This window comes from Theropithecus gelada, chromosome 12 (assembly GCF_003255815.1).
Source record: "Theropithecus gelada isolate Dixy chromosome 12, Tgel_1.0, whole genome shotgun sequence".
Taxonomy (NCBI): Eukaryota; Metazoa; Chordata; class Mammalia; order Primates; family Cercopithecidae; genus Theropithecus; species Theropithecus gelada.
In genome coordinates this window covers 84776270-84800695 of record NC_037680.1, presented here as the reverse complement: position 1 = coordinate 84800695, position 24426 = coordinate 84776270, and the positions used below count along the sequence as shown (strand labels likewise).

General features: G+C 42.1%; 1 protein-coding gene across 2 annotated transcripts in view; it reads left to right on the top strand.

The window, feature by feature from the left end:
• The window catches only part of PLEKHM3 (pleckstrin homology domain containing M3), a 183379-nt gene that overhangs the window by 5264 nt on the left and 153689 nt on the right, over positions 1-24426 (top strand). For both annotated transcript variants that reach the window (XM_025405529.1, XM_025405530.1), the window contains exon 2: positions 19091-20026. In XM_025405529.1, coding sequence (XP_025261314.1) covers positions 19091-20026 — 936 coding nt within the window. The remainder of the gene's footprint in view (positions 1-19090; positions 20027-24426) is intronic.

The window sequence follows — 24426 nt, the reverse complement described above, 5'->3', positions numbered from 1 at the left end:
TGGTTTGTTAATGGGAAATAGACCATTCTTTCCCTCTCTCATACTGATTTGTGATGAGCTACTTAATTGTCATTCACACCAGAGTTTATAGTCACTGATAGAAGCGATTGTTTCTTACCCATTTGTTTTTCTTTCTTTTTAAAGTTACTTTTCACCTGAGAATTTTACCCATTGTTTTATCTTCAGTATCTAACTTAGTGCTTTGAACATGTGCTCAAAAATATGTGCTCAAAAATTTTTTTAATGTAAAATGAATGTAATCCTGGTAAGAACTAAGCTGATAAATTAAAGACATTAACTTCTTTAGCTGGTTTGTGTCTTTCTAGAAAAAATGACTCCACCCTCTTTTCTGACATCCTCCCTTTCTCCACCTTCACGTCAACATTAAGCATTTGTACACCCTCTCTCTGAAGCTCTGTAGCAGCAGTAAATACTGAAAAATGAAGATAGGCTTTTGTCTCAAAAGCTGCCCTGATAAGAGAAAATCAAACATTTTTGATTTTCTCTCCCCGTGTTCACCTTCCCCTCCCTGACTGTGTGTGGCTTATAAAGTGCCCCTAACATTGGAAGAATGTGACTCTGGTCTTGGAGAGCTTGGAGAGCTATTTAGATACCATTTCAGACTCCTGAGTTGCGTTGGCACAATTAAGATTTCCCTTCTTACAGGAATCTGACTGCTGTTTGATGAGCACAAAGCCTGGTGAGATCATTGTGGTTTGCCCTTTAGTCTTTCTGAAGTTGGCAATCATTCGAGATAATTTTATAACGTTTTTCAACTTTTCTCTCTTCCTTGATTGTGTTTCTTTATAGAAGATTATTGCTTTGGATTTGGAGACCACTGCTTTCCTAGAATGGGAAAGGGGTATCTGAGAGCAGAATACATGAACCAGATTAACAGTTTGTTTATTACTGTCAAAGCCAACATCTGAGCACCCAGTGTGTTTGTTCTCAGGGTAAGTGAGAGAGCCCAAGTGGAAAGAGAGGGGAAAAAAAATAATAATGGCAGTGGCAGTGGCAGCTAACACTTTGTTCATTGACAATTTTAAGTGCTTTATAGATAGCAGCTTATTTAATTTATAGAACACTCCTGTGACATGGGTTTTTCATTGGTCCTGTTTTAAGGATGATGAAACTGAGGCACAGGAAGCGTAAGTAACTTGTTCGAATTCCCACAGTGAGGGAGAAGTGGAGCTTCAATTTGGATCTAGGCAGTCTTCCTCCGAGTCCAGGCTCTTAACCACTAAGCTGGTGCTGTGCCCTTACTTTGGAAGCTAGTGGTCCTCAGTCTCCACAGCCCTCCACTTTGAAAACCTCATTGGCAGTAAATCCCTATGGGGGCAGTTGGTGGGGATCAGTACGATAATGTTCACTGAACTAAAATTAACCAACTTAGGTATGGTTGAAATTGTTTAACACAGAAAGATTTTTGTGTGCCTTGTAACTCTATCACTGGTTCAGAAAAACTGAGGCACGCCAAAGCAATCCAGCTAAGCAAGGATTGTTCCCTGCATTTAACTTACTCGCTGAAATACTCGGACACAGAGCGGGTCACAGTTTCTTAGGAGACCAATGAATCCGCAAAAGGAAGACAGTCACTTTGCCTTTCATACTGTTTAATGTTAGCATGGCAACAGCTGAAGTGAACCGACCCCGACGGGTTTGTAAGCATGGAAGGGAGAGCTTTGGGGTTTTGCCCCATTTAAAAAAAAAAGATTATACATTAAGTTCTGGGATACATGTGCAGAACGTGCAGGTTTGTTACATAGGTATACATGTGTTTGGCCCATTTTTTGACTGTCTTACTTTGGAGATTGCCTTGCCTCAGGCAGAGGCAGACCTAGCTCTGACTTCTTAAGAAGGAATGTCGCCTGTGCTAGTGGATGAAGGTTGCCACCAGTTGATGGGATGTGACTTTTTTCCTGTCTTAAATAGTTAACACCATTTCCATCATCTGAGGATTGAGTAGTTCTGTCTCAGGGTTAAATCATAAAGTGATGATGGGAAGAAATAGATCTAAGGCAAAGTGACAGCAGAGGCAATTATCTCTGAAGAACCTCAAGGTAGGTGGTGGACACCAAAGCTTCCTCAGGATCAGTGCCTCTCCTTACTGCCATCCCAGCGCCTCCTATGCCCTTGGTAGCTATAGCAAGGTATGACTGGGAACCAGCCCTGAGAGTGGGACATGTTCTTCACTAGTGTCTGTACTAAACCCTTTTCCCTCTGCATCACTGTGATCTGTTCTTGTTCATTGAGTAATGACACAATCATAAGCACCAAGGACTTCCCCGTGGGATAAAGAAAACAAGGTCTTAACATCTCAGAATTACAATCTAAACATAAACGTATCATAAGGTAAGAACATAAAAAGTCATGTGAACATGTGAACATATATATGAAATATAGGTTATACACACACACACTTATAACAAAGTATAGACACATAGAGGAAGTGAGGCTGTATATAGACAACTTTACTGTCTATTGCGTTTGGTTTACAAACCTACTGAGGCAGGTTAAATTATCTCTATTGTCCTTCCCAACTCCAAAATTATATAATTCTAGGATGTATTTGAACTGACCCTGATTCATGGTTGTGTGGAAGCTAATTACTGTAGTCAGATAATTAAAAATTGTAATGAAAACGTAGGTATGGTTGAAATCATTTAACACAGAAAGATTTCTGTGTGTCTTGTAACTCTACTTCTGGGTGAACCGCGGTTGCAATTTTTAAAATAAAAAAATTTTAAAGAAATTCTTTGCATTAGCTACAGAGCTCTGAAACTCAACAAACTGCCAGAATCTAACTTACTTTTCCATTCCTGACTGTGTTCACATTTTCATCTGCTTGGCAAGGGCAGTGGTCAACTGGGCTTTTGTTTCCGTCGGTTTCACTCTCTGCTGACCTGGTACCATCCCTATGCCTGTATTTTCTTGTTCTAAGTACTTCAGGAGAAGGTCTCAAGCAGAGATTTTCTTTAGGGCTAGAAAAACCATGGCAGTAGAGTTTCTTTATCCCAGGTTTTGTGTTAGTCTGTTTCGGTTCCCTTTTTCCCCATCTTTCACTTTTTTTAAAAAAAAGCCAAATTTGGGACTTATACTAAAATGACTGCTTTTTCAATTATGATGTTTCTCAAAAGCCTTGGAGCCAGTAGAGGTGGGAATATTCCTGCAGGCTAAGAACAAGTGAGGTCACCAGGACATGGTCTCTTGCTGAATTTATGATTCACCCTTCAGCAAGATTAGTCAGTACAAAGTAGTTGCTAAAATAGGTCACAGAAAATTGATTTTATATGGTTGTATAGTTTCCATTGGTTACATTATTGAATGTTGGCCTGTGGCAGCTATTTGGAAACCCAATATGCCTCATTGACAGCCCACATTCTGATTCATAACACTTCTCCATGGGAACCTTTAAATCAAAATGTCTGATATTTTTTCCCAGTTGTCCTACTAATTTATTTTTTTTTCTTTTTGGCTAAGGAAAACTATGGTTACTAATTTTATAAACTGCTAAAGTTTTCTTTCTAAAACACAAATCTTTTCATATCACTTTGTTCTCAAAAGTGAACCACAGTTCCCCATTTCTTACAAAATCAAGTGTAAACTTTATAAAGCATCCAGGTATCTTCCCAACCTTATCACTTACACCTTCTTCCTTTTGAGCCTTTGCCATTTTTGAAAGTGCCATGTGCTTTAAAGCTCCTGGGCCTTTGCTGCCTCTTCATCCCAGAATACTTTCCCTGCCCTTTTCACTTTCCAAAAGTCCTCCATTATCTTTCAAGGGCCAATTCAAATGCCATATCCTCCCTGGGACCTTTCCAGATTTTTCTCAATTAAAATTCTTTTTTTTTTCCCCCCTTTCACTTTATGTTCCCATGGCACATTTTACTCTGCTGTGCACGATAGATAATTGCTTGTCCATCCATCTCCCACACCAGATTGGAAGTCCTTTGAAGGTATCAGCTGTATTTCAGAAAACTCTGCTGTACCAAGCATGAGCACGTGGAAAGTTGAATTCTGTGTATTGGTGCTTAAAAGTCAGGATAGAATAGTGATGTTTTGTTTTTTATTTAAAATGGAAAGGGCTTCTCTTTCTTTCTCCTTAGTTACAGCTTGATTCAAGTTGAATGAAGTTTGTTATTATTACTACTGTCAGTAAGACAGTATCACTTAATGAGCGATAATTTTATGGCCAGCTCTGTGCTAAGAAGTGTTCATTCATTATCTTAGTTAATAATCACAACAGTTTAACATAATAGATGATATTATCCTGATCTACAAAGGAGGAAACTGAGGCTTAGAGAAGATGCAACTAGTATGTGGCAGGGCTAGGATTCCAAGCCAAGCCTAACTCCAAGACTGCACATAACCACTGTGTTATACTGCCTCTCCAGCCTGAGGAAGGCTAGGACTCATGCCCTCCACCACAAATAAAACACAGTGTGATCTAGATTTAAAGTCTGGAGGTTGGAGTTCTACTCTCAACTTGCCCACTTTGTGGTATAACCTTGGCCAAGTCATTTTGCTTCCTGGAACCTCTTTCCAAATGTGTTCAGTCAGTTAGAATGCTTTCAGAAGCAAGTAACAAAGTACTCAACCAAAAGTGGCACAAATAGTAAGGCCAAAATAGCATTGTATTTTTTCTTTTATCTAACAGATAACTATTGAGCACTTAGTGAATGTTGAGGACTTATGCAATGAACACTTAACAAGATACCCAGGGGTAGGTGGTCTTGGGGTCATCCAGGACCTACAGGCTTTCCATCTTTTTGTTTTGTTGTCCTTGGTATATTGGTGATTTCTCTTCTCTCCCCTCGTTGGTACAAAGTGGCCACAGCTGCCCCAAGGATCATTTTAAAAAAAATTTTTCCTAACTTCCCAAGTGTGTTCGGATCATTTTCTTAAATACCAACAGTAAAAGCCAGGAAGAAAGAAAGCAGGGCATCTCTTCTGGGTCTTTTTTCCAGAGGCTCCCAATAGCACCCGCTCCTTGGCCAGAACTGGGTCACATGTCCACCCCTAAGGCAATCTCTGGCAAAGGAAAATAGGCTTATTGTGATTGGATTAAACAAATTATTATTCTTTTCACAGGGCAGGGGAGAGGCCATCTTTCCTGAGCGTATTGCCCCCATACCTGAACAAAATTAGGTTCTGTTGATGAAGGCAGCTGACAGGTTCTGCCTCACATGTGGATGTACTAGTGGAATTTCTAGGATCCCTTCTGGCTCTAAGTCTCTAATTCTGTAGGCTGCATCAAGAAATCGTAATGGAATGCCATTTATGCCTCAAATCCAGCAGCCTCAGTATGGGAGGGTCTTTTATATTTAATTCCTATAGATTGGAGATATAGAGCCAAAAGCTCACCATGGCAAAGAATAAGCATGGTATGAAAGGTGATGTTTGGAATTGTTTCGTGGGTCAAAAAGCTCAACAAAGGCTAGGGCTTGCCCTCATCACAGAAGACAGAAAAACTCTGCTTTTAAAAAGTTGGGTCTGTGATCTCCTAGTCAGGTTCACACTTGAGAAAAATTGGCCAGGAATGTATTGACTTATGCTCTATCACTGTTGCAAAGAACTGGATGGAAGAGATCCCTAAACTGGTATATCTAGCTAATATGTAGCCAGATATGTTACAGGTCTGTTTCCACTAGAGCTGACATAGGTAATCTTTTTTCTAGGTTTATGAGGGGAAAATGAATGGAATATCCTCTTTTTACCCAAAAAGAAAGTCTCCAAAGTAGCCATAGAAAAGACTAGTTCATTTCTACCAGAACAAATTTGTTAATAAAAATAGCTGTGGAATACCATCTGTGTACTCCACTGGCCAACACTGTAGCAGGGCCTGTGGAGCGTATTTAATATGTGCAAGACACAGTCCGGCTTTGGTTCCTGTAGTATCATTCTCTTCATGTTCTTTGCTATGGACATGTGTGTCAGTGTCATGATTAGTGTGCCCTGATGTGCCTGTGACGAGGAGGACAAAGACCTAACATTAGTTCATTTTTTCCCTTTGTTTCTGGCTTAAACATAGTTGAGTACTATAACATGAAACAAATTGACTTGGAAAACTGTGTTTTATTAACCAGGAATCAAAGAAAAGAGTGATGATTGTGATTCAGAATGCCAGAGGAGTCTTCATTGAGGAGAGGCTATTTCAGCTGAACTTTGAGGGTTGAGCACAAAGTCAAGGTGGAAAGAACACAGCATATGTATGAGATGGTCAGGAGGCTAACCTAGAACAGGGGGACATTTTGGAGTAGTAGGCTGAGACTTTGGAGGACCTTCAAAGCCATACGAATAGACTTACTGTGATATATTTGGCAAGAAGCACCCATACATATCTTGAGACTCAAGATTAAAGGGTATTTGATAAGAAATGTGGAAGTTGGTGGGGTGAAAGGTGGTGATAGGGTAGCAGGGACCCTCATTTTCAGTGGCCTTATGTGTCCATGTAAAGGGACATCAGCTAGAATGGCACTCTTGGCCTCTCTCCATCCCTTTGCACACTCCACCCATGAGAAGGAGGAGTGACTTATTGACAAGTTTAGGAGACAAACCAGGTAATTCAGCTGCTCTCCTAAGAGCACTAATTCTGGTCCACTCGCCCAGATCTGCTCCTCCATGCCATCAGCCCTTCATGGGCAGTTTCCCAAGAGGGAAGGCCTCTGGCTATCCAGTGATGCTTGTGACTCAGAGGTAAGTCTGTGAAATCCTGGGGTTCAATTTGCTGCTACGCAACTAAGTTGCATCCTCCAACTGGCTGATGTTTCGATCCCCATGTATCTGGCCACCCTCTGTCCGTCTCAATTGGTTCAAAAGTTGGGTGAGGAAAAGGAATGCTCTTCAATGGGTCTCCTCAGGCCCCAGCAGTACATGGAATGATTGGTAGGTGGAAAGAACTAAGGGATGGAAACCAATCAGGTCTGCCAGGCGTCATGATGTGTGATGAGGACTCAAATTAGGGTGATAGTGACAATGAAGAGAAAGTGGGACTTGTGAAAAGGAAAAGAAGGGCTGTAATTGGGGATAGATGGAGGATAATGGATAAAGGAAAGAGAAAATCTAAGTGAAGGCCCACCATCAGGAATGCTCTTTACCCCTTCCTGCCATCTCTGAATATCAATTCTACCCTCTCTTCAAAGTCTACCTCAGATGCCACCTCCTTCTCAAGACTTTTAAGAACTCCCCAGGCAAAAGCCTTCTCTTTCTTCTCTTGCATGTTAGAAGGCTCTGAGTACTTTTTGCTGCATATTGCAGATACTTTGGGGCCCATCTTTTCCCCACTATGGGCTATAAACTCTATTGATAGGATCTGTGTCTGATTGGTTTGGTATCTCCACAGATTCTAGCAAAGTCCTTTGCTGATACAGTCAACAATATTTATGGAGCCAGTCTCTGGTATTCAGGAAGGAGAGAGATATCAAGGTCCCTGTTCTCAGCAGGAGAGAGTTCTTTGAAGGAAATAAAGCAAGAGGTGTGATGGAGAACAATTGAGGGGCTCTTTAACCTGAGTGGTTAAGGGATGGCTTCACTGAGGTTAGCACTTTTGAGGTGAAACACTGAGAGAGGCAAATAAGGTAGTGGAACTGGGGAGAGAAGCCCCAGATGGAGAACATGGCAACTCAGAGGCCTCGGAGCTAGAATGTGCTTGGCTTGTTCAAGGGACCTAAGAGAGGATTGTGGCTGGAGTGAGAGAAGGGTTATAAGATGATGTGAGATGAGGCCAGAGCAATAGCCAGAGGCCGGGTCATGTGGACCAGGAAGAAGAGGCATTGTAAGCATATGGAATCTGAAGGAAAAAGACACTTCAGCCATAAGGGGGTAGGATCAAGCAAATAATTTTTTAATAGACACAGTAAACCTTAGGATATTGGAAGATAGAGGAAAGGAGGTTAGTAGAGAGAGAACTGCAACATGTTATAGACGAAGGGATTCTAGAGAAGTAGGAAGGAGCTTGTTAACAGTAGAGGCGGAAGGGTCTGCTATAGCAAGGAAGCAAAAAGTTTCTTCTTTTGATACTAAAAGGCTGAAACGGAAAACATCTATTGAACACTTATATAGTGTCAGGCATTGTCCTAAGAGCTACTTATTTCTTCCTCACAACAGTACACTGAGGTACATACTACTATGATAGCCCCACTTTAAAGATGAGGAAACTGAGACTCAGGTTAAATAATCTGTCAACGGTCACGTAGGCAGTAAGGGCAGAATTGGGAGTTGAACCTAGGCTGGTTGCTCCAGCAACTGTGGCCTTAACCACTAAGCTCTGTGGCACTTCTACAGGACATGGGTTAGTATGATGTTGAAGTGAAGTCAAATATCTTATATATACAAGAGCTCCCTACAGTGCACAGAGAAAGAGACCATGGAATTAGGTGTTTGAGGAAAGTGAAGATGGTATGGAAATACTGCTCTGGGGATTGTGTTTCAGATCCACAGAAATGAATAAAAGAATAGATTATCAGGATTAAAGATATGATAGAAGGTGAGCAGTATGCATTTGTGTTTCCTGGGGTTAGCACTTCTATCTCTTGCTCAAGAAAGCTAGACTTAAATAGAGAATATAGATGATGGTGTGATCCAGAATTGGTGATTAAATCAGAGAGGTAAGAGAAAACGAGTTTAAACTACTGATCACAGATCTTGAGAAGCTAGGAATCCAGTGAAACAGGGAAGAGGTTGTACGGGGTGAGGTGGAAGAGTTTTGTGATTGAAGGCCCTCGTGAAGATGGAGTGGAAGGCAGGTGAGGTGGACTGAGAAAAATGCCTGTGTAAAGAATGAAGGAGAACCAGGTTGGAATTGATAAGAACTTTATTATGAAGAGTTCTAAAAGGTCTAGGATATTACTATTGTGGAAGACAGAATTTGTCTCTGGAGTCAAAGAGGGTAAGGAACTGTGTTGTCAAGATCCTAAAACCACAGGGCAAATGCATAACTCACATTATTACCCACCACAGCAACACCCCAGGGTTCTTTCCCACTGAGTCCACATGTGGTCTCAGCATCTTTCTCAGTGCAGAGTTCCAGGAAGTCAATAGCAGTCGATGAAAATTGACTTTTATCTTTGCTTTAGACAGTGCCACGAGGGGTTGTTACTTGAGACCAAGAGTGGGTGGAGCTGACAGTGGGGCAGTGTATAAGAGATGAAGTTTAGTAGTCCCCTGGAATTAGAGTTGTGGCTAGAGTGGAATTTTGAAACCTAGAGGGTGTAACTAATCTTGGAGAAGTGCACAGCCTTAGAGGAGGGAGTGGGACTGGTAGGTGGTTGAATGGTTCTCAGGAAGTCTAACCACTTTCTCTCCTGCTCTAGGCTGTCAGTGCAGTGCTGGCAGCACCTGGGCCAGAGCCGTTAGGTGAGGTTGAACCAAGTGGCATGGTGTCTGCAAAGCTGGAAACGGGGCCTAAAAGGCAAGAGGAAGTAGCAGTTGAATACAGATTGTTGGTATTGGCCATAAGTGAAGACGAGCCAAATCAGAGGAATACCTTTGTTCTGAAGTGATGCTTCTTTTCTTTCTTTTTTTTTTTTTAAGTTTTACACTTTTATAAGTTTAATGTTGTCACTGTATGTTTACATATTCATTGGTACAATTTACATCAAGTTTTGTACTTATCCATTTTTGCAAAGATATCTTTTCTTTTATCTTTAGCTAATCAATTATATTGATGGAGGCCTCATGTGGTGGCTCATACCTGTAATTCCAACACTTTGGAAGGCCAAGGCGGTAGGATTGCTTGAGCCCAGGAGTTTGAGACCAGTCTGGGCAACATAGCGAGGCCCTGTCTCTACAAAAATAAAAATAAATTAGTTGGGCATGGTTGGTGCACACCTGAAGTCCTACCTACTCAGGAGGCTGAGGTGGGAGGATCTCTTGAGCCTGGGAGGTTGATGCTTGCCGTGAGCCATGAACATGCCACTGCACTTCAGCTTGGTCAACAGAGCAAGACTCTGTCTCAAAAAAAAAAAACCAAAAAATGTTTATAATGATGGAGAAGTCTATATTCGAGTAATTTACCACAACCAAATTGTAAGGACTTTAAGAACTTCTGTCACCTTTGTGTCTCCAACAAAGCTTAGTGCCCTGCTTTGCACGTAGTTGGTGCTCCATAAATGCGGGTCAAATTGCTTTGCTTCCTTGTCTTTGAGCCTGTATAACAGTTGTAAATCCTGTTTCCTGACTTCCAGATAATATCATTTATCCTTTCAGCTTACTATAGCCTGGATAGCCTGTAGAGAAACTGAAAAGAAAGATGATCCAGTGAAAGAAGTGTCATAGATCTTCTAAACTTTGACAGAGAAGCAGTCCGGGTGAGCCTGTCTAGGACTCCATCCACTTTCTGCTCTGGCTTCTTTTCACATTTATTAATCTTATTATAATAACTTAAGTGTTTCATTTAAATTTTCCTAGATAATTTTGATTTGGAATATTGGCACCACATGGCTTTTGAGTTCTTTGAAAACATTAAAAGGTTGCACTTTGTCTTTCATTCCAACTATTGCCTGATCTTCAGAATCCTATTCCTGTGGGTTCATTCATTATTCTGACTCAGGCAGTCCAGATTTTCCTGGTAAAGTAGGTTACCTAAACATTTCATTTATTGTGATCTGGAACATTGTATTTTTTAAAAAGGCAAAATTTTATAAAGTAACCAAAATGAAAGCACATTAATAGTCCAATAATTATATATGCTAATATATGTGAACAAACCTAATTATTTAATCTGTATATATTTATAAAAAATGTCTAAAGGGTTCATATCAAACAGTATACAGGCCGGGCGCGGTGGCTCACGCCTGTAATCCCAGCACTTTGGGAGGCCGAGGTGGGCGGATCCCAAGGTCAGGAGATCGAGACCACGGTGAAACCTCGTCTCTACTAAAAATACAAAAACTTAGCCGGGTGCGGTGGCGGGCACCTGTAGTCCCAGCTACTCGGGAGGCTGAGGCAGGAGAATGGCGTGAACCCGGGAGGCGGAGCTTGCAGTGAGCCGAGATTGCGCCACTGCACTCCAGCCTGGGCAACAGAGCGAGACTCCGTCTCAAAAAAAAAAAAAAAAAAGTATACAGTCTGGGCAGGAGAATTTTGTGGGTGCTAGGGTGTAGAAGTGGAAACTTTTTTTTTCCTTTTACATTTCTTACTGATTTGGGGAATAATTTTTATTATAAAATTTAATAAATATTTGATGAGCATGAAATAGTATTTGAAGGCAAAAATGACTCTGAGTCATCGGAATGGTATAGACATAGAGCCGTGAAGGTTCAGAGCACAATTGTTTTCAACTAGAAGGGATGAAGAAAGGCTTCAGGAATGGATGAGATTTTATCGTAGCCCTCAAGTATGGGGAGAACTCAGACAAGCAGAGACGAAGGAAGATCTAGGTGGGGGACTGTGGAGAAAATGCATGAAGGTCAGGAGGAGGTGAGCCATGGAAACGGTGATTTGGTCAACTGACAGAAAGATGGTGGAGTTAAGAGGGGCAGCACTGTGTGAGGGGTTTCTGAGGAAATGTATGATGGAGAGGTCAGGCTAATATACCCTGAACCCCCTAATTATCTTAACATCCCTAGAAGTGGGACAACCACCTGTGACATACTCTTGCAAAAACAAAACAGATACAAAACCAAAAAGCCGCCAAGAACGAAAACACAAAAAACCTCACTGAACCTTGAGGTTCAAGTAGCAGTTGACAGAAAACGTGGAAAACAGGAACATTGAAGTAATTCTGTGACGATACACTCAGCCAAATCCAGAATGTGGGAAATTCTGCAGGATAAATGAACAGCTTCTTCAGGAAATACATGGCATGTAAAAAAAGGAGGAAGAGAGAACTGTTATAGATTTTAAAAAACTTAAAAGACATGTCAATGAAGTCAACATATGAACTCATTCAAACAAACTATCTATATTAAAGAAATGTGCCTGGGTGCGGTGGCTCATGCCTGTAACCCCAGCACTTTGGGAGGCCGAGGCAAGTGGATCACCTGAGGTCAGGAGTTCGAGACCAGCCTGACCAACATGACGAACCCCCATCTCTACTAAAAATCCAAAAATTAGCTGGGTGTAGTGGCACACGCCTGTAATCCCAGCTACTTGGGAGGCTGAGACAGGAAAATTGCTTGAACCCGGGAGGTGGAGGTTGCAGTGAGCCGAGATTGTGCCACTGCACTTAAGCCTGGGTGACAGAACGAGACTCCATCTCAAAAAAAAAAAAAAAAAGAAAAGAAAAGAAATGTTTGGGACAACCTGGGAAAATCAGACACAGACTAGGTATTAGATAAGGAATTATCAGTTTTGTTGGGTGTGAAAAAGTATCGTATATATTTTAAAGATCTTATCTGTTAGACTAGAAATATACCCTGAAGTATTTAGAGGTGAAATGAAACTAATGTCTGTGATTTGCTTTCAAACATACCAGCAAGAAAAACAAATAAAAAGCAAGAGTTGGAGAGGGATAGGAGAGATGAAAGAAGAATGGCAGAAAATTGCGATTTTTAAAACTGAACAATGCGTACCTGGCGTTCATCTTACTCTTCTACATGCTTTTCAAGTGTGTTTGAAACTTTCCATAATGAAATGTTTAAGGCCAAGCCAAGGAGTATGGACTTTACTGTGTGGCACCCAGAAACCTGTGAAGAGTGTTAGCCTGAGGAGGGGTGTGAGAGGGACTGTGAGATACCCATAGAGTTTAGCCTGGCAACAATGGGTGAAATGGCTAGGAAGGAGGAGTACTCAACCTTGATGAAGGTGGCCATGAGCATGGAAACTTTTTTGAGAACAGATAGAGGAAATAATGGCAAAAGAGAAACTCTTTGGGGTGTTGGCAGTAGAGAAGTGAATCAGGTGCATGACAGGGAAAATTCCCTTCGTCCTCTTCAGTAACTAGCATTTATTGTCCTGAAACCACTGCACTGGATACTGTAAGGATGAGGAGAAGGAAAAGGGGATCTTCGTTGAGGAGGAACAGAACCAAGTCTTTGTGTTAGCCACAGTAGAAAGCAATGGAGAAATAGTTGTGTTTTTTGTTTGTTTGTTTGTTTTGTTTTTCATGAGGAATTTGTCTTGTGGTTTCAGTATGAAATTCACGGGTACAGTGATTTGTTTTGCTCGCCTTTCTCTGTTTTCTTTGGGGAAATGATGATATTCTTTGTCAGTGATCCTATCTGGATCATTTGTGATATTAGATAATTTACTCATTTGCAAAATAAATTATATTACAGTTGACTCTTGAATAACTTGGGTTAGGTGTGGCAGTCCCTCATGCCGTAAAAAATCCATGTTTGGGCCGGATGTGGTGGCTCGTGCCTGTAATCCCAACACTTTGGGAGGCTGAGGCAGGCAGATCACGAGGTCGGGAGATCAAGACCATCCTGGTTAACACAGTGAAACCCCGTCTCTACTAAAAATATAAAAAATCAGCCGGGTGTGGTGGCGGGCGCCTGTAGTCCCAGCTACTCAGGAGGCTGAGTCAGGAGAATGGTGTGAACCTGGGAGGCAAAGCTGGCAGTGAGCCGAGATCGCGCCACTGCACTCCAGCCTGGGCAACAGAGCAAGACTCCCTCTCAAAAAAAAAAAAAAAATCCATGTTTAATATTTGACTCCCCCAAAACTTTATTAATAGCCTACTGTTGACCAGAAGCCTTACTGATAACATGAATAGTCAATTAACACACATTTTGTATGTTATATGTGTTATATACTGTATTCTTACAATTGAATAAGCCAGAGAAAATAAAATGTTATTAAGAAAATCAAGCGGGGTGCAGTGGCTCATGCCTGTAATCCCAGCACTTTGGGAGGCTGAGGCATGCAGATCAGGAGTTCGAGACCAGCCTGGCCAACATGGTGAAACCCCGTCTCTACTAAAAATGCAAAATTAGCCAGGCGTGGTGGCAGGTACCTGTAATCCCAGCTACTTGGGGGGCTGCGGCAGAAGAATCACTTGAACCCAGGAGGCGGAGGTTGCAGTGAGCCAAGATCATGCCATAGCACTCCAGCCTGCAGGACAAAAGCAAGACTTCATCTCAAAAAAAAAAAAAAAAAGAAAGAAAAGAAAATCTAAGCTGGGCACAGTGGCTCCCACCTATGATCCCAGCACTTTGGCAGGCCAAGGTGGGAGGATTGCTTGAAGCCAGGAGTTTGATACTAGCCTGGGCAACATAGCAAGACTCTGTCTCTACAAAAAATTTAAAAATAGACCAGGTGCGACAGTGCATACCTGTAGTCCCAGCCACTCTGGAGACTGATCTAGGAGGATTGCTTGAGCTCAAGAGTTCAAGGCTGCAGTGAGCTATGTTTGTACCACTGCTGTCCAGCCTGGGTGACAGAGTGAGACCCCATCTCAAGAAAGAAAGGGAGGGAGGGAGGGAGGGAGGAAGGAAGGAAATCACAAACAGGCTGACAGGTGCACCATGGTGGCCATAGCCATCTACATAAAATAAGTAAATAATCAGGATGAGAAAATATATTTACTATTCATTAAGTGGAAGTAGATTATAAACGTCTTCATCTTCTTCATCTTCATGTTCAATAGACTGAGGAGGAAGAGAAGGGGCTGCTCTTCCTATCTCAGTGGTGGCAGAGATAGAAGATTTTCCAGGTAAAAGTGGACCTGCACAGTTCAAACCCATGCTCTTCAAGAGTCAACTGTATTCATTTGTGATGATATTCATTTATGAAGTCAAACACTTTCACTTCATTATTATATGATATTCATTTATCAAATTAGTCATTGTGAGATTTTATTATTTATGAAATTGAATACTTTAAAAGAATATGTGTGGGGTTAATTAAATGAGTTGAAATGATATAGCCCAGAGAAACAAAAGGTGAACTATGGTAAATTAATGAAAACTTAGATTTAAATACATAGCTTCTGATTTGTTAGTAGCAAAAATATTAAAAATAAACTTCAGTCTGGGTGCAGTGGCTCACAACTATAATCGAAGCACTTTGGGGGGCCAAAGTGGGAGGACTGTTTGAAGCCAGGAGTTCAATACCAGTTGGGGCAACATAGTGAGATTCCTTCTCTACAAAGAAATAAAGAAATAAGCCAGGTATCATGATGTGCGCCTATACTCCCAGCTACTTAGGAGGCTGAGGCAGGAGGATTGTTTGAGCCTCTAGGAGTTCAAGGCTGCAGTGAGCTATGATTGTGCCACGGTACTCCAGCCTTGGGGACAGTGTGAGACCCTGTCTCAACTAAATAAATAAACTTCAGATCCAGTAGAAAGAGTTGTTAGAGAAATGGTAGTTCTCTAGCACTTTATGATCAGATATGTAACTTTTATATCACACACAATATATTAATAAGGTATGGTATAAACAGGTCCTCCAGAGAGGAATGGATACTGCAGAAAATAGCTTCCTGATCACCTTTGCTATTTTTCTTCTTATTTTTCTTTTCTTTTCTTTTCTTTTTTTTTTTTTTTTGAGATGGAGTCTCACTCTGTCGCCCAGGCTGGAGTGCAGTGGTGCAATCTCGGCTCACTGCAACCTCTGCCTCCTGGGTTCAAGGGATTCTCCTGTCTCAGCCTCCTGAGTAGCTGGGATTACAGGTGCACACCACCACACCCGGCTGATTTTTGTATTTTTAGTAGAGATGGGGTTTCTCCATATTGGACCAGTCTGGTCTCGAACTCCTGACATCACGTGATCCGCCCACCTCAGCCTCCCAAAGTGCTGGTGTTACAGGGGTGCGCCAGCGCGCCCAGCTGATTCTTATTTTTCAAGAAATTACATGACAAACAGCAGCCTATAAGAATACACCATTTCCCCAGCCTGGGCAATATGGTGAAACCCTGTCTCTATTAAAAACATACAAAAATTAGCTAGGTATGCTGGCATATACCTGTATTCTCAGCTGGCTGGGAGGCTGAGGTGAGAGGATTGCTTGAGCCTGGGAGGTCAAGGCTGCAGTGAGTCATGATCATGCCATTGCACTCCAGCCTGAGTGACAGAGTAAGACCCTGTCTCAAAAAAAAAAAAAAAAAAAGCCATTTCCTAGGATTCTAGGATTCACAGTTTTTTTTTCTGTTTCAATTTAATGTACCACTTAAAGAGGGCTGAAGCTGAGTTGGGAGAACAGAGATAGGAAATGTTGCTTAGTGAGTGGGGAAAAAATGTTGGAACCCAGTGCATTTTTTCTTCTTATTCTGCATCTAGAAGGTGAGGGAACCTTGAAAATTCCCTCGCCGGTCTTCTCATTCAGTCCACCCAAGCTGGCACCTGCCACCATACCTTCTATAGTTAGAAAGGAGTGAGGTTTTAGCCGGGCTTGCTGCTGGTTTGGGCCCAATTAAAGTAGAATTTTTAATTCCTGGGAGCTGTTGTTAAAAGCTCGCAGAGAGATAAGAAGAGGGGAGGAAAAGTCCTAGCGAAAAGCAGGAGAGGTGGTTTTTATTTTACTCTGCGGACTCAGCTGAGCCGTCGGGTCACAGTGGGGATGGGGATAGAGGGACACATAGTTTTAAGTCTTATTATGGAAAAGATTGAACTATCATCAGTGCTTGATGGAAATGAGACCAGGAGAGGTGGCAGCAGTGTCGCTAACAGCACTGCCTCCCTTATTGCATTATCAGAAGAAAAAGATAACCTGCAAATAGGCATCCATTATCTCTTTCTACAAAGGGATTAGTGTGGGTTGCAAGAAATTAATGGCTTTTGAGTTACCACAGAAATACTAATGAATGTCAGGACCAGAGATGTAAAGCAGGTAAAACTGGCTTTTCTCAGCCTCATTTCTCTCCTTCTCTCTTTTGGTTTGCTATTTTAAGATCTAGACCTATATTATTCTTTTTTTCTTTAGCCAAAAGCAGAAATCTTTAGCCAAAAGCAGAAATCATACCCTTTGGCAGTATGATTTATCTTTTTTAGGGAATGACTCAATTAGTTTATGACTGTCTCCAATGTGTGTCGGCAAAGAGATTGAGAAACATTTCAGAAATTAAAATCTCTACCAGGGAGGAGATGATTGACATCTCTTACATGGATGTCATTGTTTCTTTTCTTTTCTCTTCTCTTCTCTTCTCTTCTCTTCTCTTCTCTTCTCTTCTCTTTTCTTTCTTTCTTTCTTTCTTTCTTTCTTTCTTTCTTTCTTTCTTTCTTTCTCTTTCTTTCTCTCTTTCTTTCTTTCTCTCCTCCTCTCCTCTTCTTCTCCTCTTCTCCCCCCTCCTCTCCCCTCCTCCCCCCTCCTCCCCCCTCCTTTCCCCTCCTCTCCTTTGAGACAGAGTTTCACTTTTGTTGCCCACGCTGGAGTGCAATGGCATGATCTCGGCTCACTGCAACCTTTGCCTCCTGGGTTCAAGTGATTCTCCTGCCTCAGCCTCCTGAGTAGCTGGGATTACAGGCGCATGCTACCATGCCTGGCTAACTTTTGTATTTTTAGTAGAGACGAGTTTCGCCATATTGGCCAGGCTGGTCTCGAACTCCTGACCTCAGGTGATCCACCCGCCTCGGCTTCCCAAAGTGCTGGGATTACAGGCGTGAGCCACTGTGCCTGGCCGGATGTCATTTTCATGTCTGATAAGAATGTCAGGAAATCTCTGAAATGATAGTCCCCTTTTATTAAGTACTAAACTAGTCTATATTGCGCTAATCATTGATTACGGATGGCATGACTAGTAAAACAGTGGGAAAGGGAGAAAAGAAGATAGGAGGGGAATTATACCTACTATGTGCTGAGCATTGTGCTAGGTGCTTTATTTCTAATTCAACAAGTACTTATTAAGCACCCACTATGTACAAGGCAATGTTCAGTGTGCTGTGGTCTAAGAATGAAAAGAGAGACCTTACCCTTGCCCTCAGTGGAACTGATTGTCTAGCAGGAAAGACAGTCTTAAAAAAAATTTAAGACTTATTTTATTTGTTCAGACATGTAAATAAGCTATTATAATATAGCCTGAGCTAAGAGCCCATGATAGAAGAATAATTTAGTAGTGATACCTGATACTGACTCAGGCATGCATGCACGTGTGTAGGTGAGGTTGGGAGAATCAGGACAGACTCTTTTTCTGAAAGAGGGTAAGTGTGCAGTTGCTGATTGAAGCCTTTGGAAGGAGCATTGCAAGCTCAGGGGATAGCATAAGCACAGTCAGGCTCAGAGAGAAAACTGCCATCTAAGCAGAGACCTAAAAAGTGAGCTAGTCGGGTCAAGCTTGGATCTCTGGTTCCTAGACAGAAGGCCCATGAACTGGCCTTGAGGGCTGCTGAAGGTATCTGAGAAATGAGAGTTTGTGAGCAGCACATTTTATGCTCTCTCCTATTCATTGACCCTTCCTCGCTTTACCAACCTGAGAAAAGATAAGAGTATTAGCAGAGAGTTAGGTCCAGTGGCAGAAGGCACGTTCTCTCTTGTGTATTTGGTACTGTTAGGTTGCTGCAAAAGTAATTGCAGTTTTTACCATTAAAAGTAATGGTAGAAATAGACTGTTAATAGACTAATAGACTGTTAATAGTCTATTACCTAGAAAACATGGAACCCTGGCAAAGTGTGATTGATTCCTAGATTCACAAGGCATAGCTAGTCACAGTCGTTCCAGTATTTCTGTTTTCCACACAGACCTCTGCATCTCACATTGATGTTGCACACTCCATTGGTGTTGCACGTTCCATGCCCCATACTTATTCTCGTACATGTGATTCCACCCTAGTTCTAGTTTTTATTTTTATTTTATTTTTAAGACAGAGTCTTGCTGTGTCTCTAAGGCTGGAGTGCATTGGCATGATTACAGTGGCTACAGGCATGTGCCACATGCCCAGCTAATTTTTTAATTGTTTATAGAGATGGGCTCTCACTATGTTGCCTAGGTTGGTCTTGAACTCCTGTGCTCACGCAATCCCTCCCACCTTGGCCTCCCAAAATGCTGGGATTAGAAGTGTGCGCCATCACACCCAGCCTGCTAATTAAAGTTTTTAGACTCAAGATTTCCCCAGCTATTTCTTGCCAATTAGGTACCATCTTGGGATTCTGCTACTTTTACTTTGTTTAATTTGAACCAGAAGACTGTCAGTCCCTGATCTGTGTGGTTTCTTGGGCCTGCTTCTTATAACTAACTAATTCTAATTAATACTTTGCCTTTCTTTTTCTTTCTAGAACACAAGCAGACATTCCCAAACATTCTAAAGAAGGGTTACCTGGAGATTAGAAAGGACCATGACAGTTACTGGCAAAGCTGTTATGCAGAACTTTCACCTTACAACTTATACTTCTACAGCCTCGACAGCAGTGGGAATCAAAACCTGTATGCCACGTACCAGCTTTCACACTTCCAGAGCATATCTGTTTTAGGCAACCTGGAGGCCAGGATGGTGGATACTGTTTTGTATGACAACACTCAGCTACAGCTAAAGGCAGAGTCACCATGGGAGGCTTTGGACTGGGGGCAGAAGCTTTGGGAAGTCGTGCATGCTGCTGTGCCTGGTTACATGGGGCGGCAGAATGAGCTGACAATCTCACCAGGGCTTGGCCATCATGATGACTATACACAGTATCATTGTTTCCAGAAGAAAGCCAGTGGGCTGCTGCCACCGTCCCCTGTGCTAGATAGCCCCAAACAGTACCAAAACATCCTCAAATCAGGGACTCTCTACAGGCTGACTGTCCAAAACAACTGGAAGGCATTTACATTTGTGCTGAGCAGGGCCTACCTTATGGCTTTTCAGCCCGGCAAGCTAGACGAGGATCCACTGTTGAGCTACAATGTGGATGTGTGTCTGGCTGTCCAGATGGACAACCTGGATGGCTGCGACTCTTGCTTTCAAGTCATTTTCCCCCAGGATGTCCTTCGCCTCCGAGCTGAGACCCGACAGAGAGCTCAGGAATGGATGGAGGCTCTGAAGACAGCTGCCAATGCGGCCAGGAGTTCAGAGCAAAACCTGCAAGTCACACTGAGGAACAAACCCAAGGATCAGACGGGTGGGCATGAACTCAGGAAGAATAAACGCCAATCTGTGACTACCAGCTTCCTGAGCATTTTGACGACTTTGTCTTTGGAACGAGGACTCACTGCTCAGAGTTTCAAATGTGCAGGTATGAAGCAGATTTTCAGCCTAAAGCTCATTAAAGAACAATCCTGAACCCCACAATTGGAATTCACTTTAAAAATCCCCTTAAAAGGCTAGTCACAGCCACTTCCTGTTTATAGAAAGCATCTCTCCTCGAGGAGCTTACTATGTTAAAGCATCCGTCCATCCTTATCCCATGCTGTTGAAGTAAATAGAAGCAGCTATGATAAACTCCGTTGAATCAAAATGACTTGGCTAGAGCCTAACGAGACTAGAATTTAGGCTTCCTGAGTCGGACGTGATTCTATTCTCTCTGCCTTCTTGAATAAAGGTCACTGTGAATATGCATGTCACAAATTGTCTCATAAGAGACATTCAAGTCCAAAGCTGACTACTAAAACTCCTTAGGCAAGGAAAATGGCCACAGTCAGTAACTGTCATTGATCTTGACCTTGTCAAATCCTCTTAAGGTGAAATCTAGAAAATCAGTCTTGACAGAAAATGTGGGGGTGGCTAAAAGCAGGGTAGATGATGATTCAGCAGATGACCGCTGAGTCACTACGGGCTTATGCCCATCATGGGAAGCCCAGGGCTTCTGGAACTGCTATGTAAGGATGAGATGCAAAGAGGAGTTTGAGATCAACAATCTTATTTTGTAAAAGCTTATTACTGCATCTTTCCTCTACTGCCCATTCTTCCACCTTTCCTAAAACAGTAAAATTACAAAAAAAAAAAAAAAAAATTGTGCCAGGCACGGTGGCTTACGCCTGAAATCTCAGCACTTTGGGAGGCCGAGGCAGGTGGATCACTTGAGGTCAGGAGTTTGAGGCAGCCTGGCCAACATGGTGAAACCCCATCTCTACTAAAAGTGCAAAAATTCACCAGGCATGGTGGCGGGTGCTTGTAATCTCAGCTATTCAGGAGGCTGAGGCAGGAGAATCGCTTGAGCCCAGGAGGCAGAGGTTGCAGTGAGCCAAGACAGATCACACCACTGTGCTCTAGCCTGGGCGACAGAGTGAGACTTCATCTCAAAAAAAAAAAAAAAAAAAAAAAGGGTTTTAAAACTTCACTGAACCCGATCTAGATATCTGTTATAAACTAAATCAAATTATTTTCCTTTCATTAAACCCCAGTTTGTGACATTAAATTTACCATGAGAATGGCTTTAAATGGAAACCTGATTTGGAAGGTTTTAATTCAAGTCTATTAGATTTAAGTATGTTGTTTAAAAGTGATCAAGAAGCTCACCACCAGCCAAAACCACATTTAAAATTTTGTCCTTGCTCCTGCATTGAAAAAAGCCAAATAGGGGTGGCACATTGAAAACTCACCTTTTGAACTTAGGTTAGTTATGATGCTGGTCTTTTCTGTTGGAAAATAAATTACCCAAAGTGAGGATTGAGTGAATCATCCTTGCTTTGACTCAAGGACCTCAGTGACTGTGCATCAGAAACTTGCGGGGTGGGATTGGAGAGACCAGAAACACTGAGCCAGTTAAGAAGCTCTACTAGACCTGGCGTGGTGGCTCATGCCTGTAATCCCAGCACTTTGGGAGGCCGAGACGGGCGGATCACAAGGTCAGGAGTTTGAGACAAGCCTGGCCAATATAGTGAAACCCCGTCTCTACTAAAAATACAAAATTAGCCGGGTGTGGTAGTGGGCACCTGTAATCCCAGCTACTTAGGAGGCTGAGGCAGGAGAATCACTTGAACCCGGGTGGCGGAGGTTGCAGTGAACTGAGATTATGCCACTGCACTCCAGCCTGGGCAACAGAGTGAGACTCCATCTCAAAAAAAAAAAAAAAAAAAAGAAGAAGAAAGAAGCTCTACTAGTTTATATAGATGTATCTGTAGGTATGAAAGACCTGTGTTAAGTCACCCAGATACTTTTGGAAAGTGGTTTTGAAATAAGGAGATACTAGTTTTAGCAGTTTTTTAAAAAATAGAAATTACTGACATTTCAGTGTTTTATACTTGTATATATATTTTTAAGTTCAGGCATTCAATAATAATTTACTAAGTGCTTACTCTGGACATCCTGGAATTATGGTACACTTCCGTGGCTTTAGATTACAGATGTGGTCAGCAAATCTGTTGTGTTATTGGAGTAAGGAAGAACAGCTCAGCTTAGTTCTCAAGATGTGGAGATTGGAGTAGCTGAATCAAGAAACTTTCTAGTAAAAGAGGGAAGAAAAGCCTCAGGTATTTCACAAGAGGTATTGCCTAATTCACCTCCCTCTGAGAAGTGTGCCTTCTGATGGAGTGTGCACTGCCCATGCTCTGCACTGCATTCATAGCATTCCTGACACTCAAGAGGAAGGAGAAATGTAGGTAGAAGGTGCCATTCAGCAAGCTCATTGCATCCGGTAACTGGAGAAATGAAATCAGGAAAAAAAGAAAAGTGAGCAAAAGGGGGAGAAGGAAGCTGAGTAGAAAAGAACAGGAAACATATTATATAATGGGCAGGAATAGACATTTCTGGCAGGTGCCTTAGGTTCCATATGATAGGATGCTTCCCTTTGCTGTCTAGATTTTGTGCTCACTAAATTTGGCTTGTGGAGGATAGGTTGGATAAGGGTAGTAGTAGGGAATCAGGGGAGGAAGGCAGTCTAAAATTCATTTGCACTGCTCGACTTTTAACTTTGTGCTTTGGTTCGGAGTTCTGATGAATGGGGCAGAGAGAGACAGATTTCTAATTTGGGACAGGGAGAAGTCGGTCTTAATTTGTATAGTATGGCACATTCCAAAAAAAAAAAAAAGGAAAGAAAGAAAAGCTCTTCCATTTATATACCCCTTCTTCCCTCAGAAAGTGCTATATTCAGTTGCTTTGTGATACTTGTGGTTTACCAGGTTGTTTTTGTACCAGCACTTGAACTCTGGATTTCTTTCTTTCTTTCTTTCATTTTTTTTTTGAGATGGAGTTTCGGTCTCGTTGCCCAGGTGGAGTGCCATGGTACAATCTCAGCTCACTGCAACCTCCGCCTCCCGGGTTCAAATGATTCTCCTGCCTCAGCCTCCCGAGTAGCTGAGATTACAGGCATGTGCCACCACACCCGGCTAATTTTGTACTTTTAGTAGAGATGGGGTTTCTCTTTGTTGGTCAGGCTGGTCTCGAACTCCCGACCTCAGGTGATCTGCCCACCTTGGCCTCCCAAAGTGCTGGGGTTATAGGCGTGAGCCACCGCCTGTGCCCGGCTGAACTGTGGTTTTCTAGGTAAGAATACTTTATTTCCTCATCTCCTGTAGGGGGCAGAGTCTCAAAAGAAAAAGGCAAAAACCTGTTAAGCAAACTTCTAAATGTTTTTTAAATTACCTGGGAGACTGTTCATTATACCAGAGATTATTATAGCAGATGGAACGTTAAAAATTGATCTGTGTTTCTCACAAACACAGTTAATCTAAACCAGCTGCTTCTTCCTGTTGTACCTATGTCTTCTAACTTTGCATCCTCATAAAAACACACCTTCAGTGAAAAAGCTGGTAGCATAGCATGTTGATCTTCCAAAATGCCAAAATCTTCAGCACATTGTTTTTGATGAATTTTGGCTTTATGTACTATTTTAAGGAGAGGCATATTCACTGTATGTCATGGTTTTAGTGTGCCCCTTTATACTATAAGTTTTTATGTCTACTTAGTTCTTCCCCCTTTAAATAGTCTGGATGAATAAACTTTTAAAGTGGAAGATTGCACAGAGTAGCTCTTTATTATGATGTCATTTACTTGCTATTCAGGGGAGCCACAAATGTTGGCTTTTAAATCTACAAAATAGTGCAATTGGCCTTATTTCATTAAATTCTTTCTGTAAGTGAAGAATTTTCTGTATCCTTCTTTAAAACTTAAACAGCCCCTGCAGAAAAAAATGGACCATGGTTATCCAAAAACGCCTGAGGTTATGGTTTTAAAAATATATGCTGATACATAACTGTATGTTTTAAATGTGTACTTGCTTTTTGATAGTTGTATCTGATTATGCGTGACTGTTCCATGGCTTCCTCTGCAGCTCCAGGGTTGCACTGAGCTTAGGAAGCCCCAGCCATAGTGGTCTGCCTTTTTTTTTTTTTTTTTTTTTTTGAGACAGAATCTTGCCCTGTTACCCAGGCTGGAATGCAGTGGTGTGATCTCGGCTCACTGCAACCTCCGCCTCCTGGGTTCAAGTGATTCTCCTGCCTCATCCTTCCTTGTAGCTGGGATTACAGGCATGTGCCACCATGCCCGGCTAATTTTTGTATTTTTAGTAGAGACGGGGTTTCGCCATGTTGGTCAGGCTGGTCTCGAACTCCTGACCTCATGATCTGCGCCCCACCCCCACCCCGCCGGACTCCCAAAGTGCTGGGGTGACAGGCGTAAGCCACTGCGCCCGGCCTCATAGTGGTCTTCTTGCTGTTCCTGGAACCTACTATTATCATGCCTACCTCTAGGACCCTT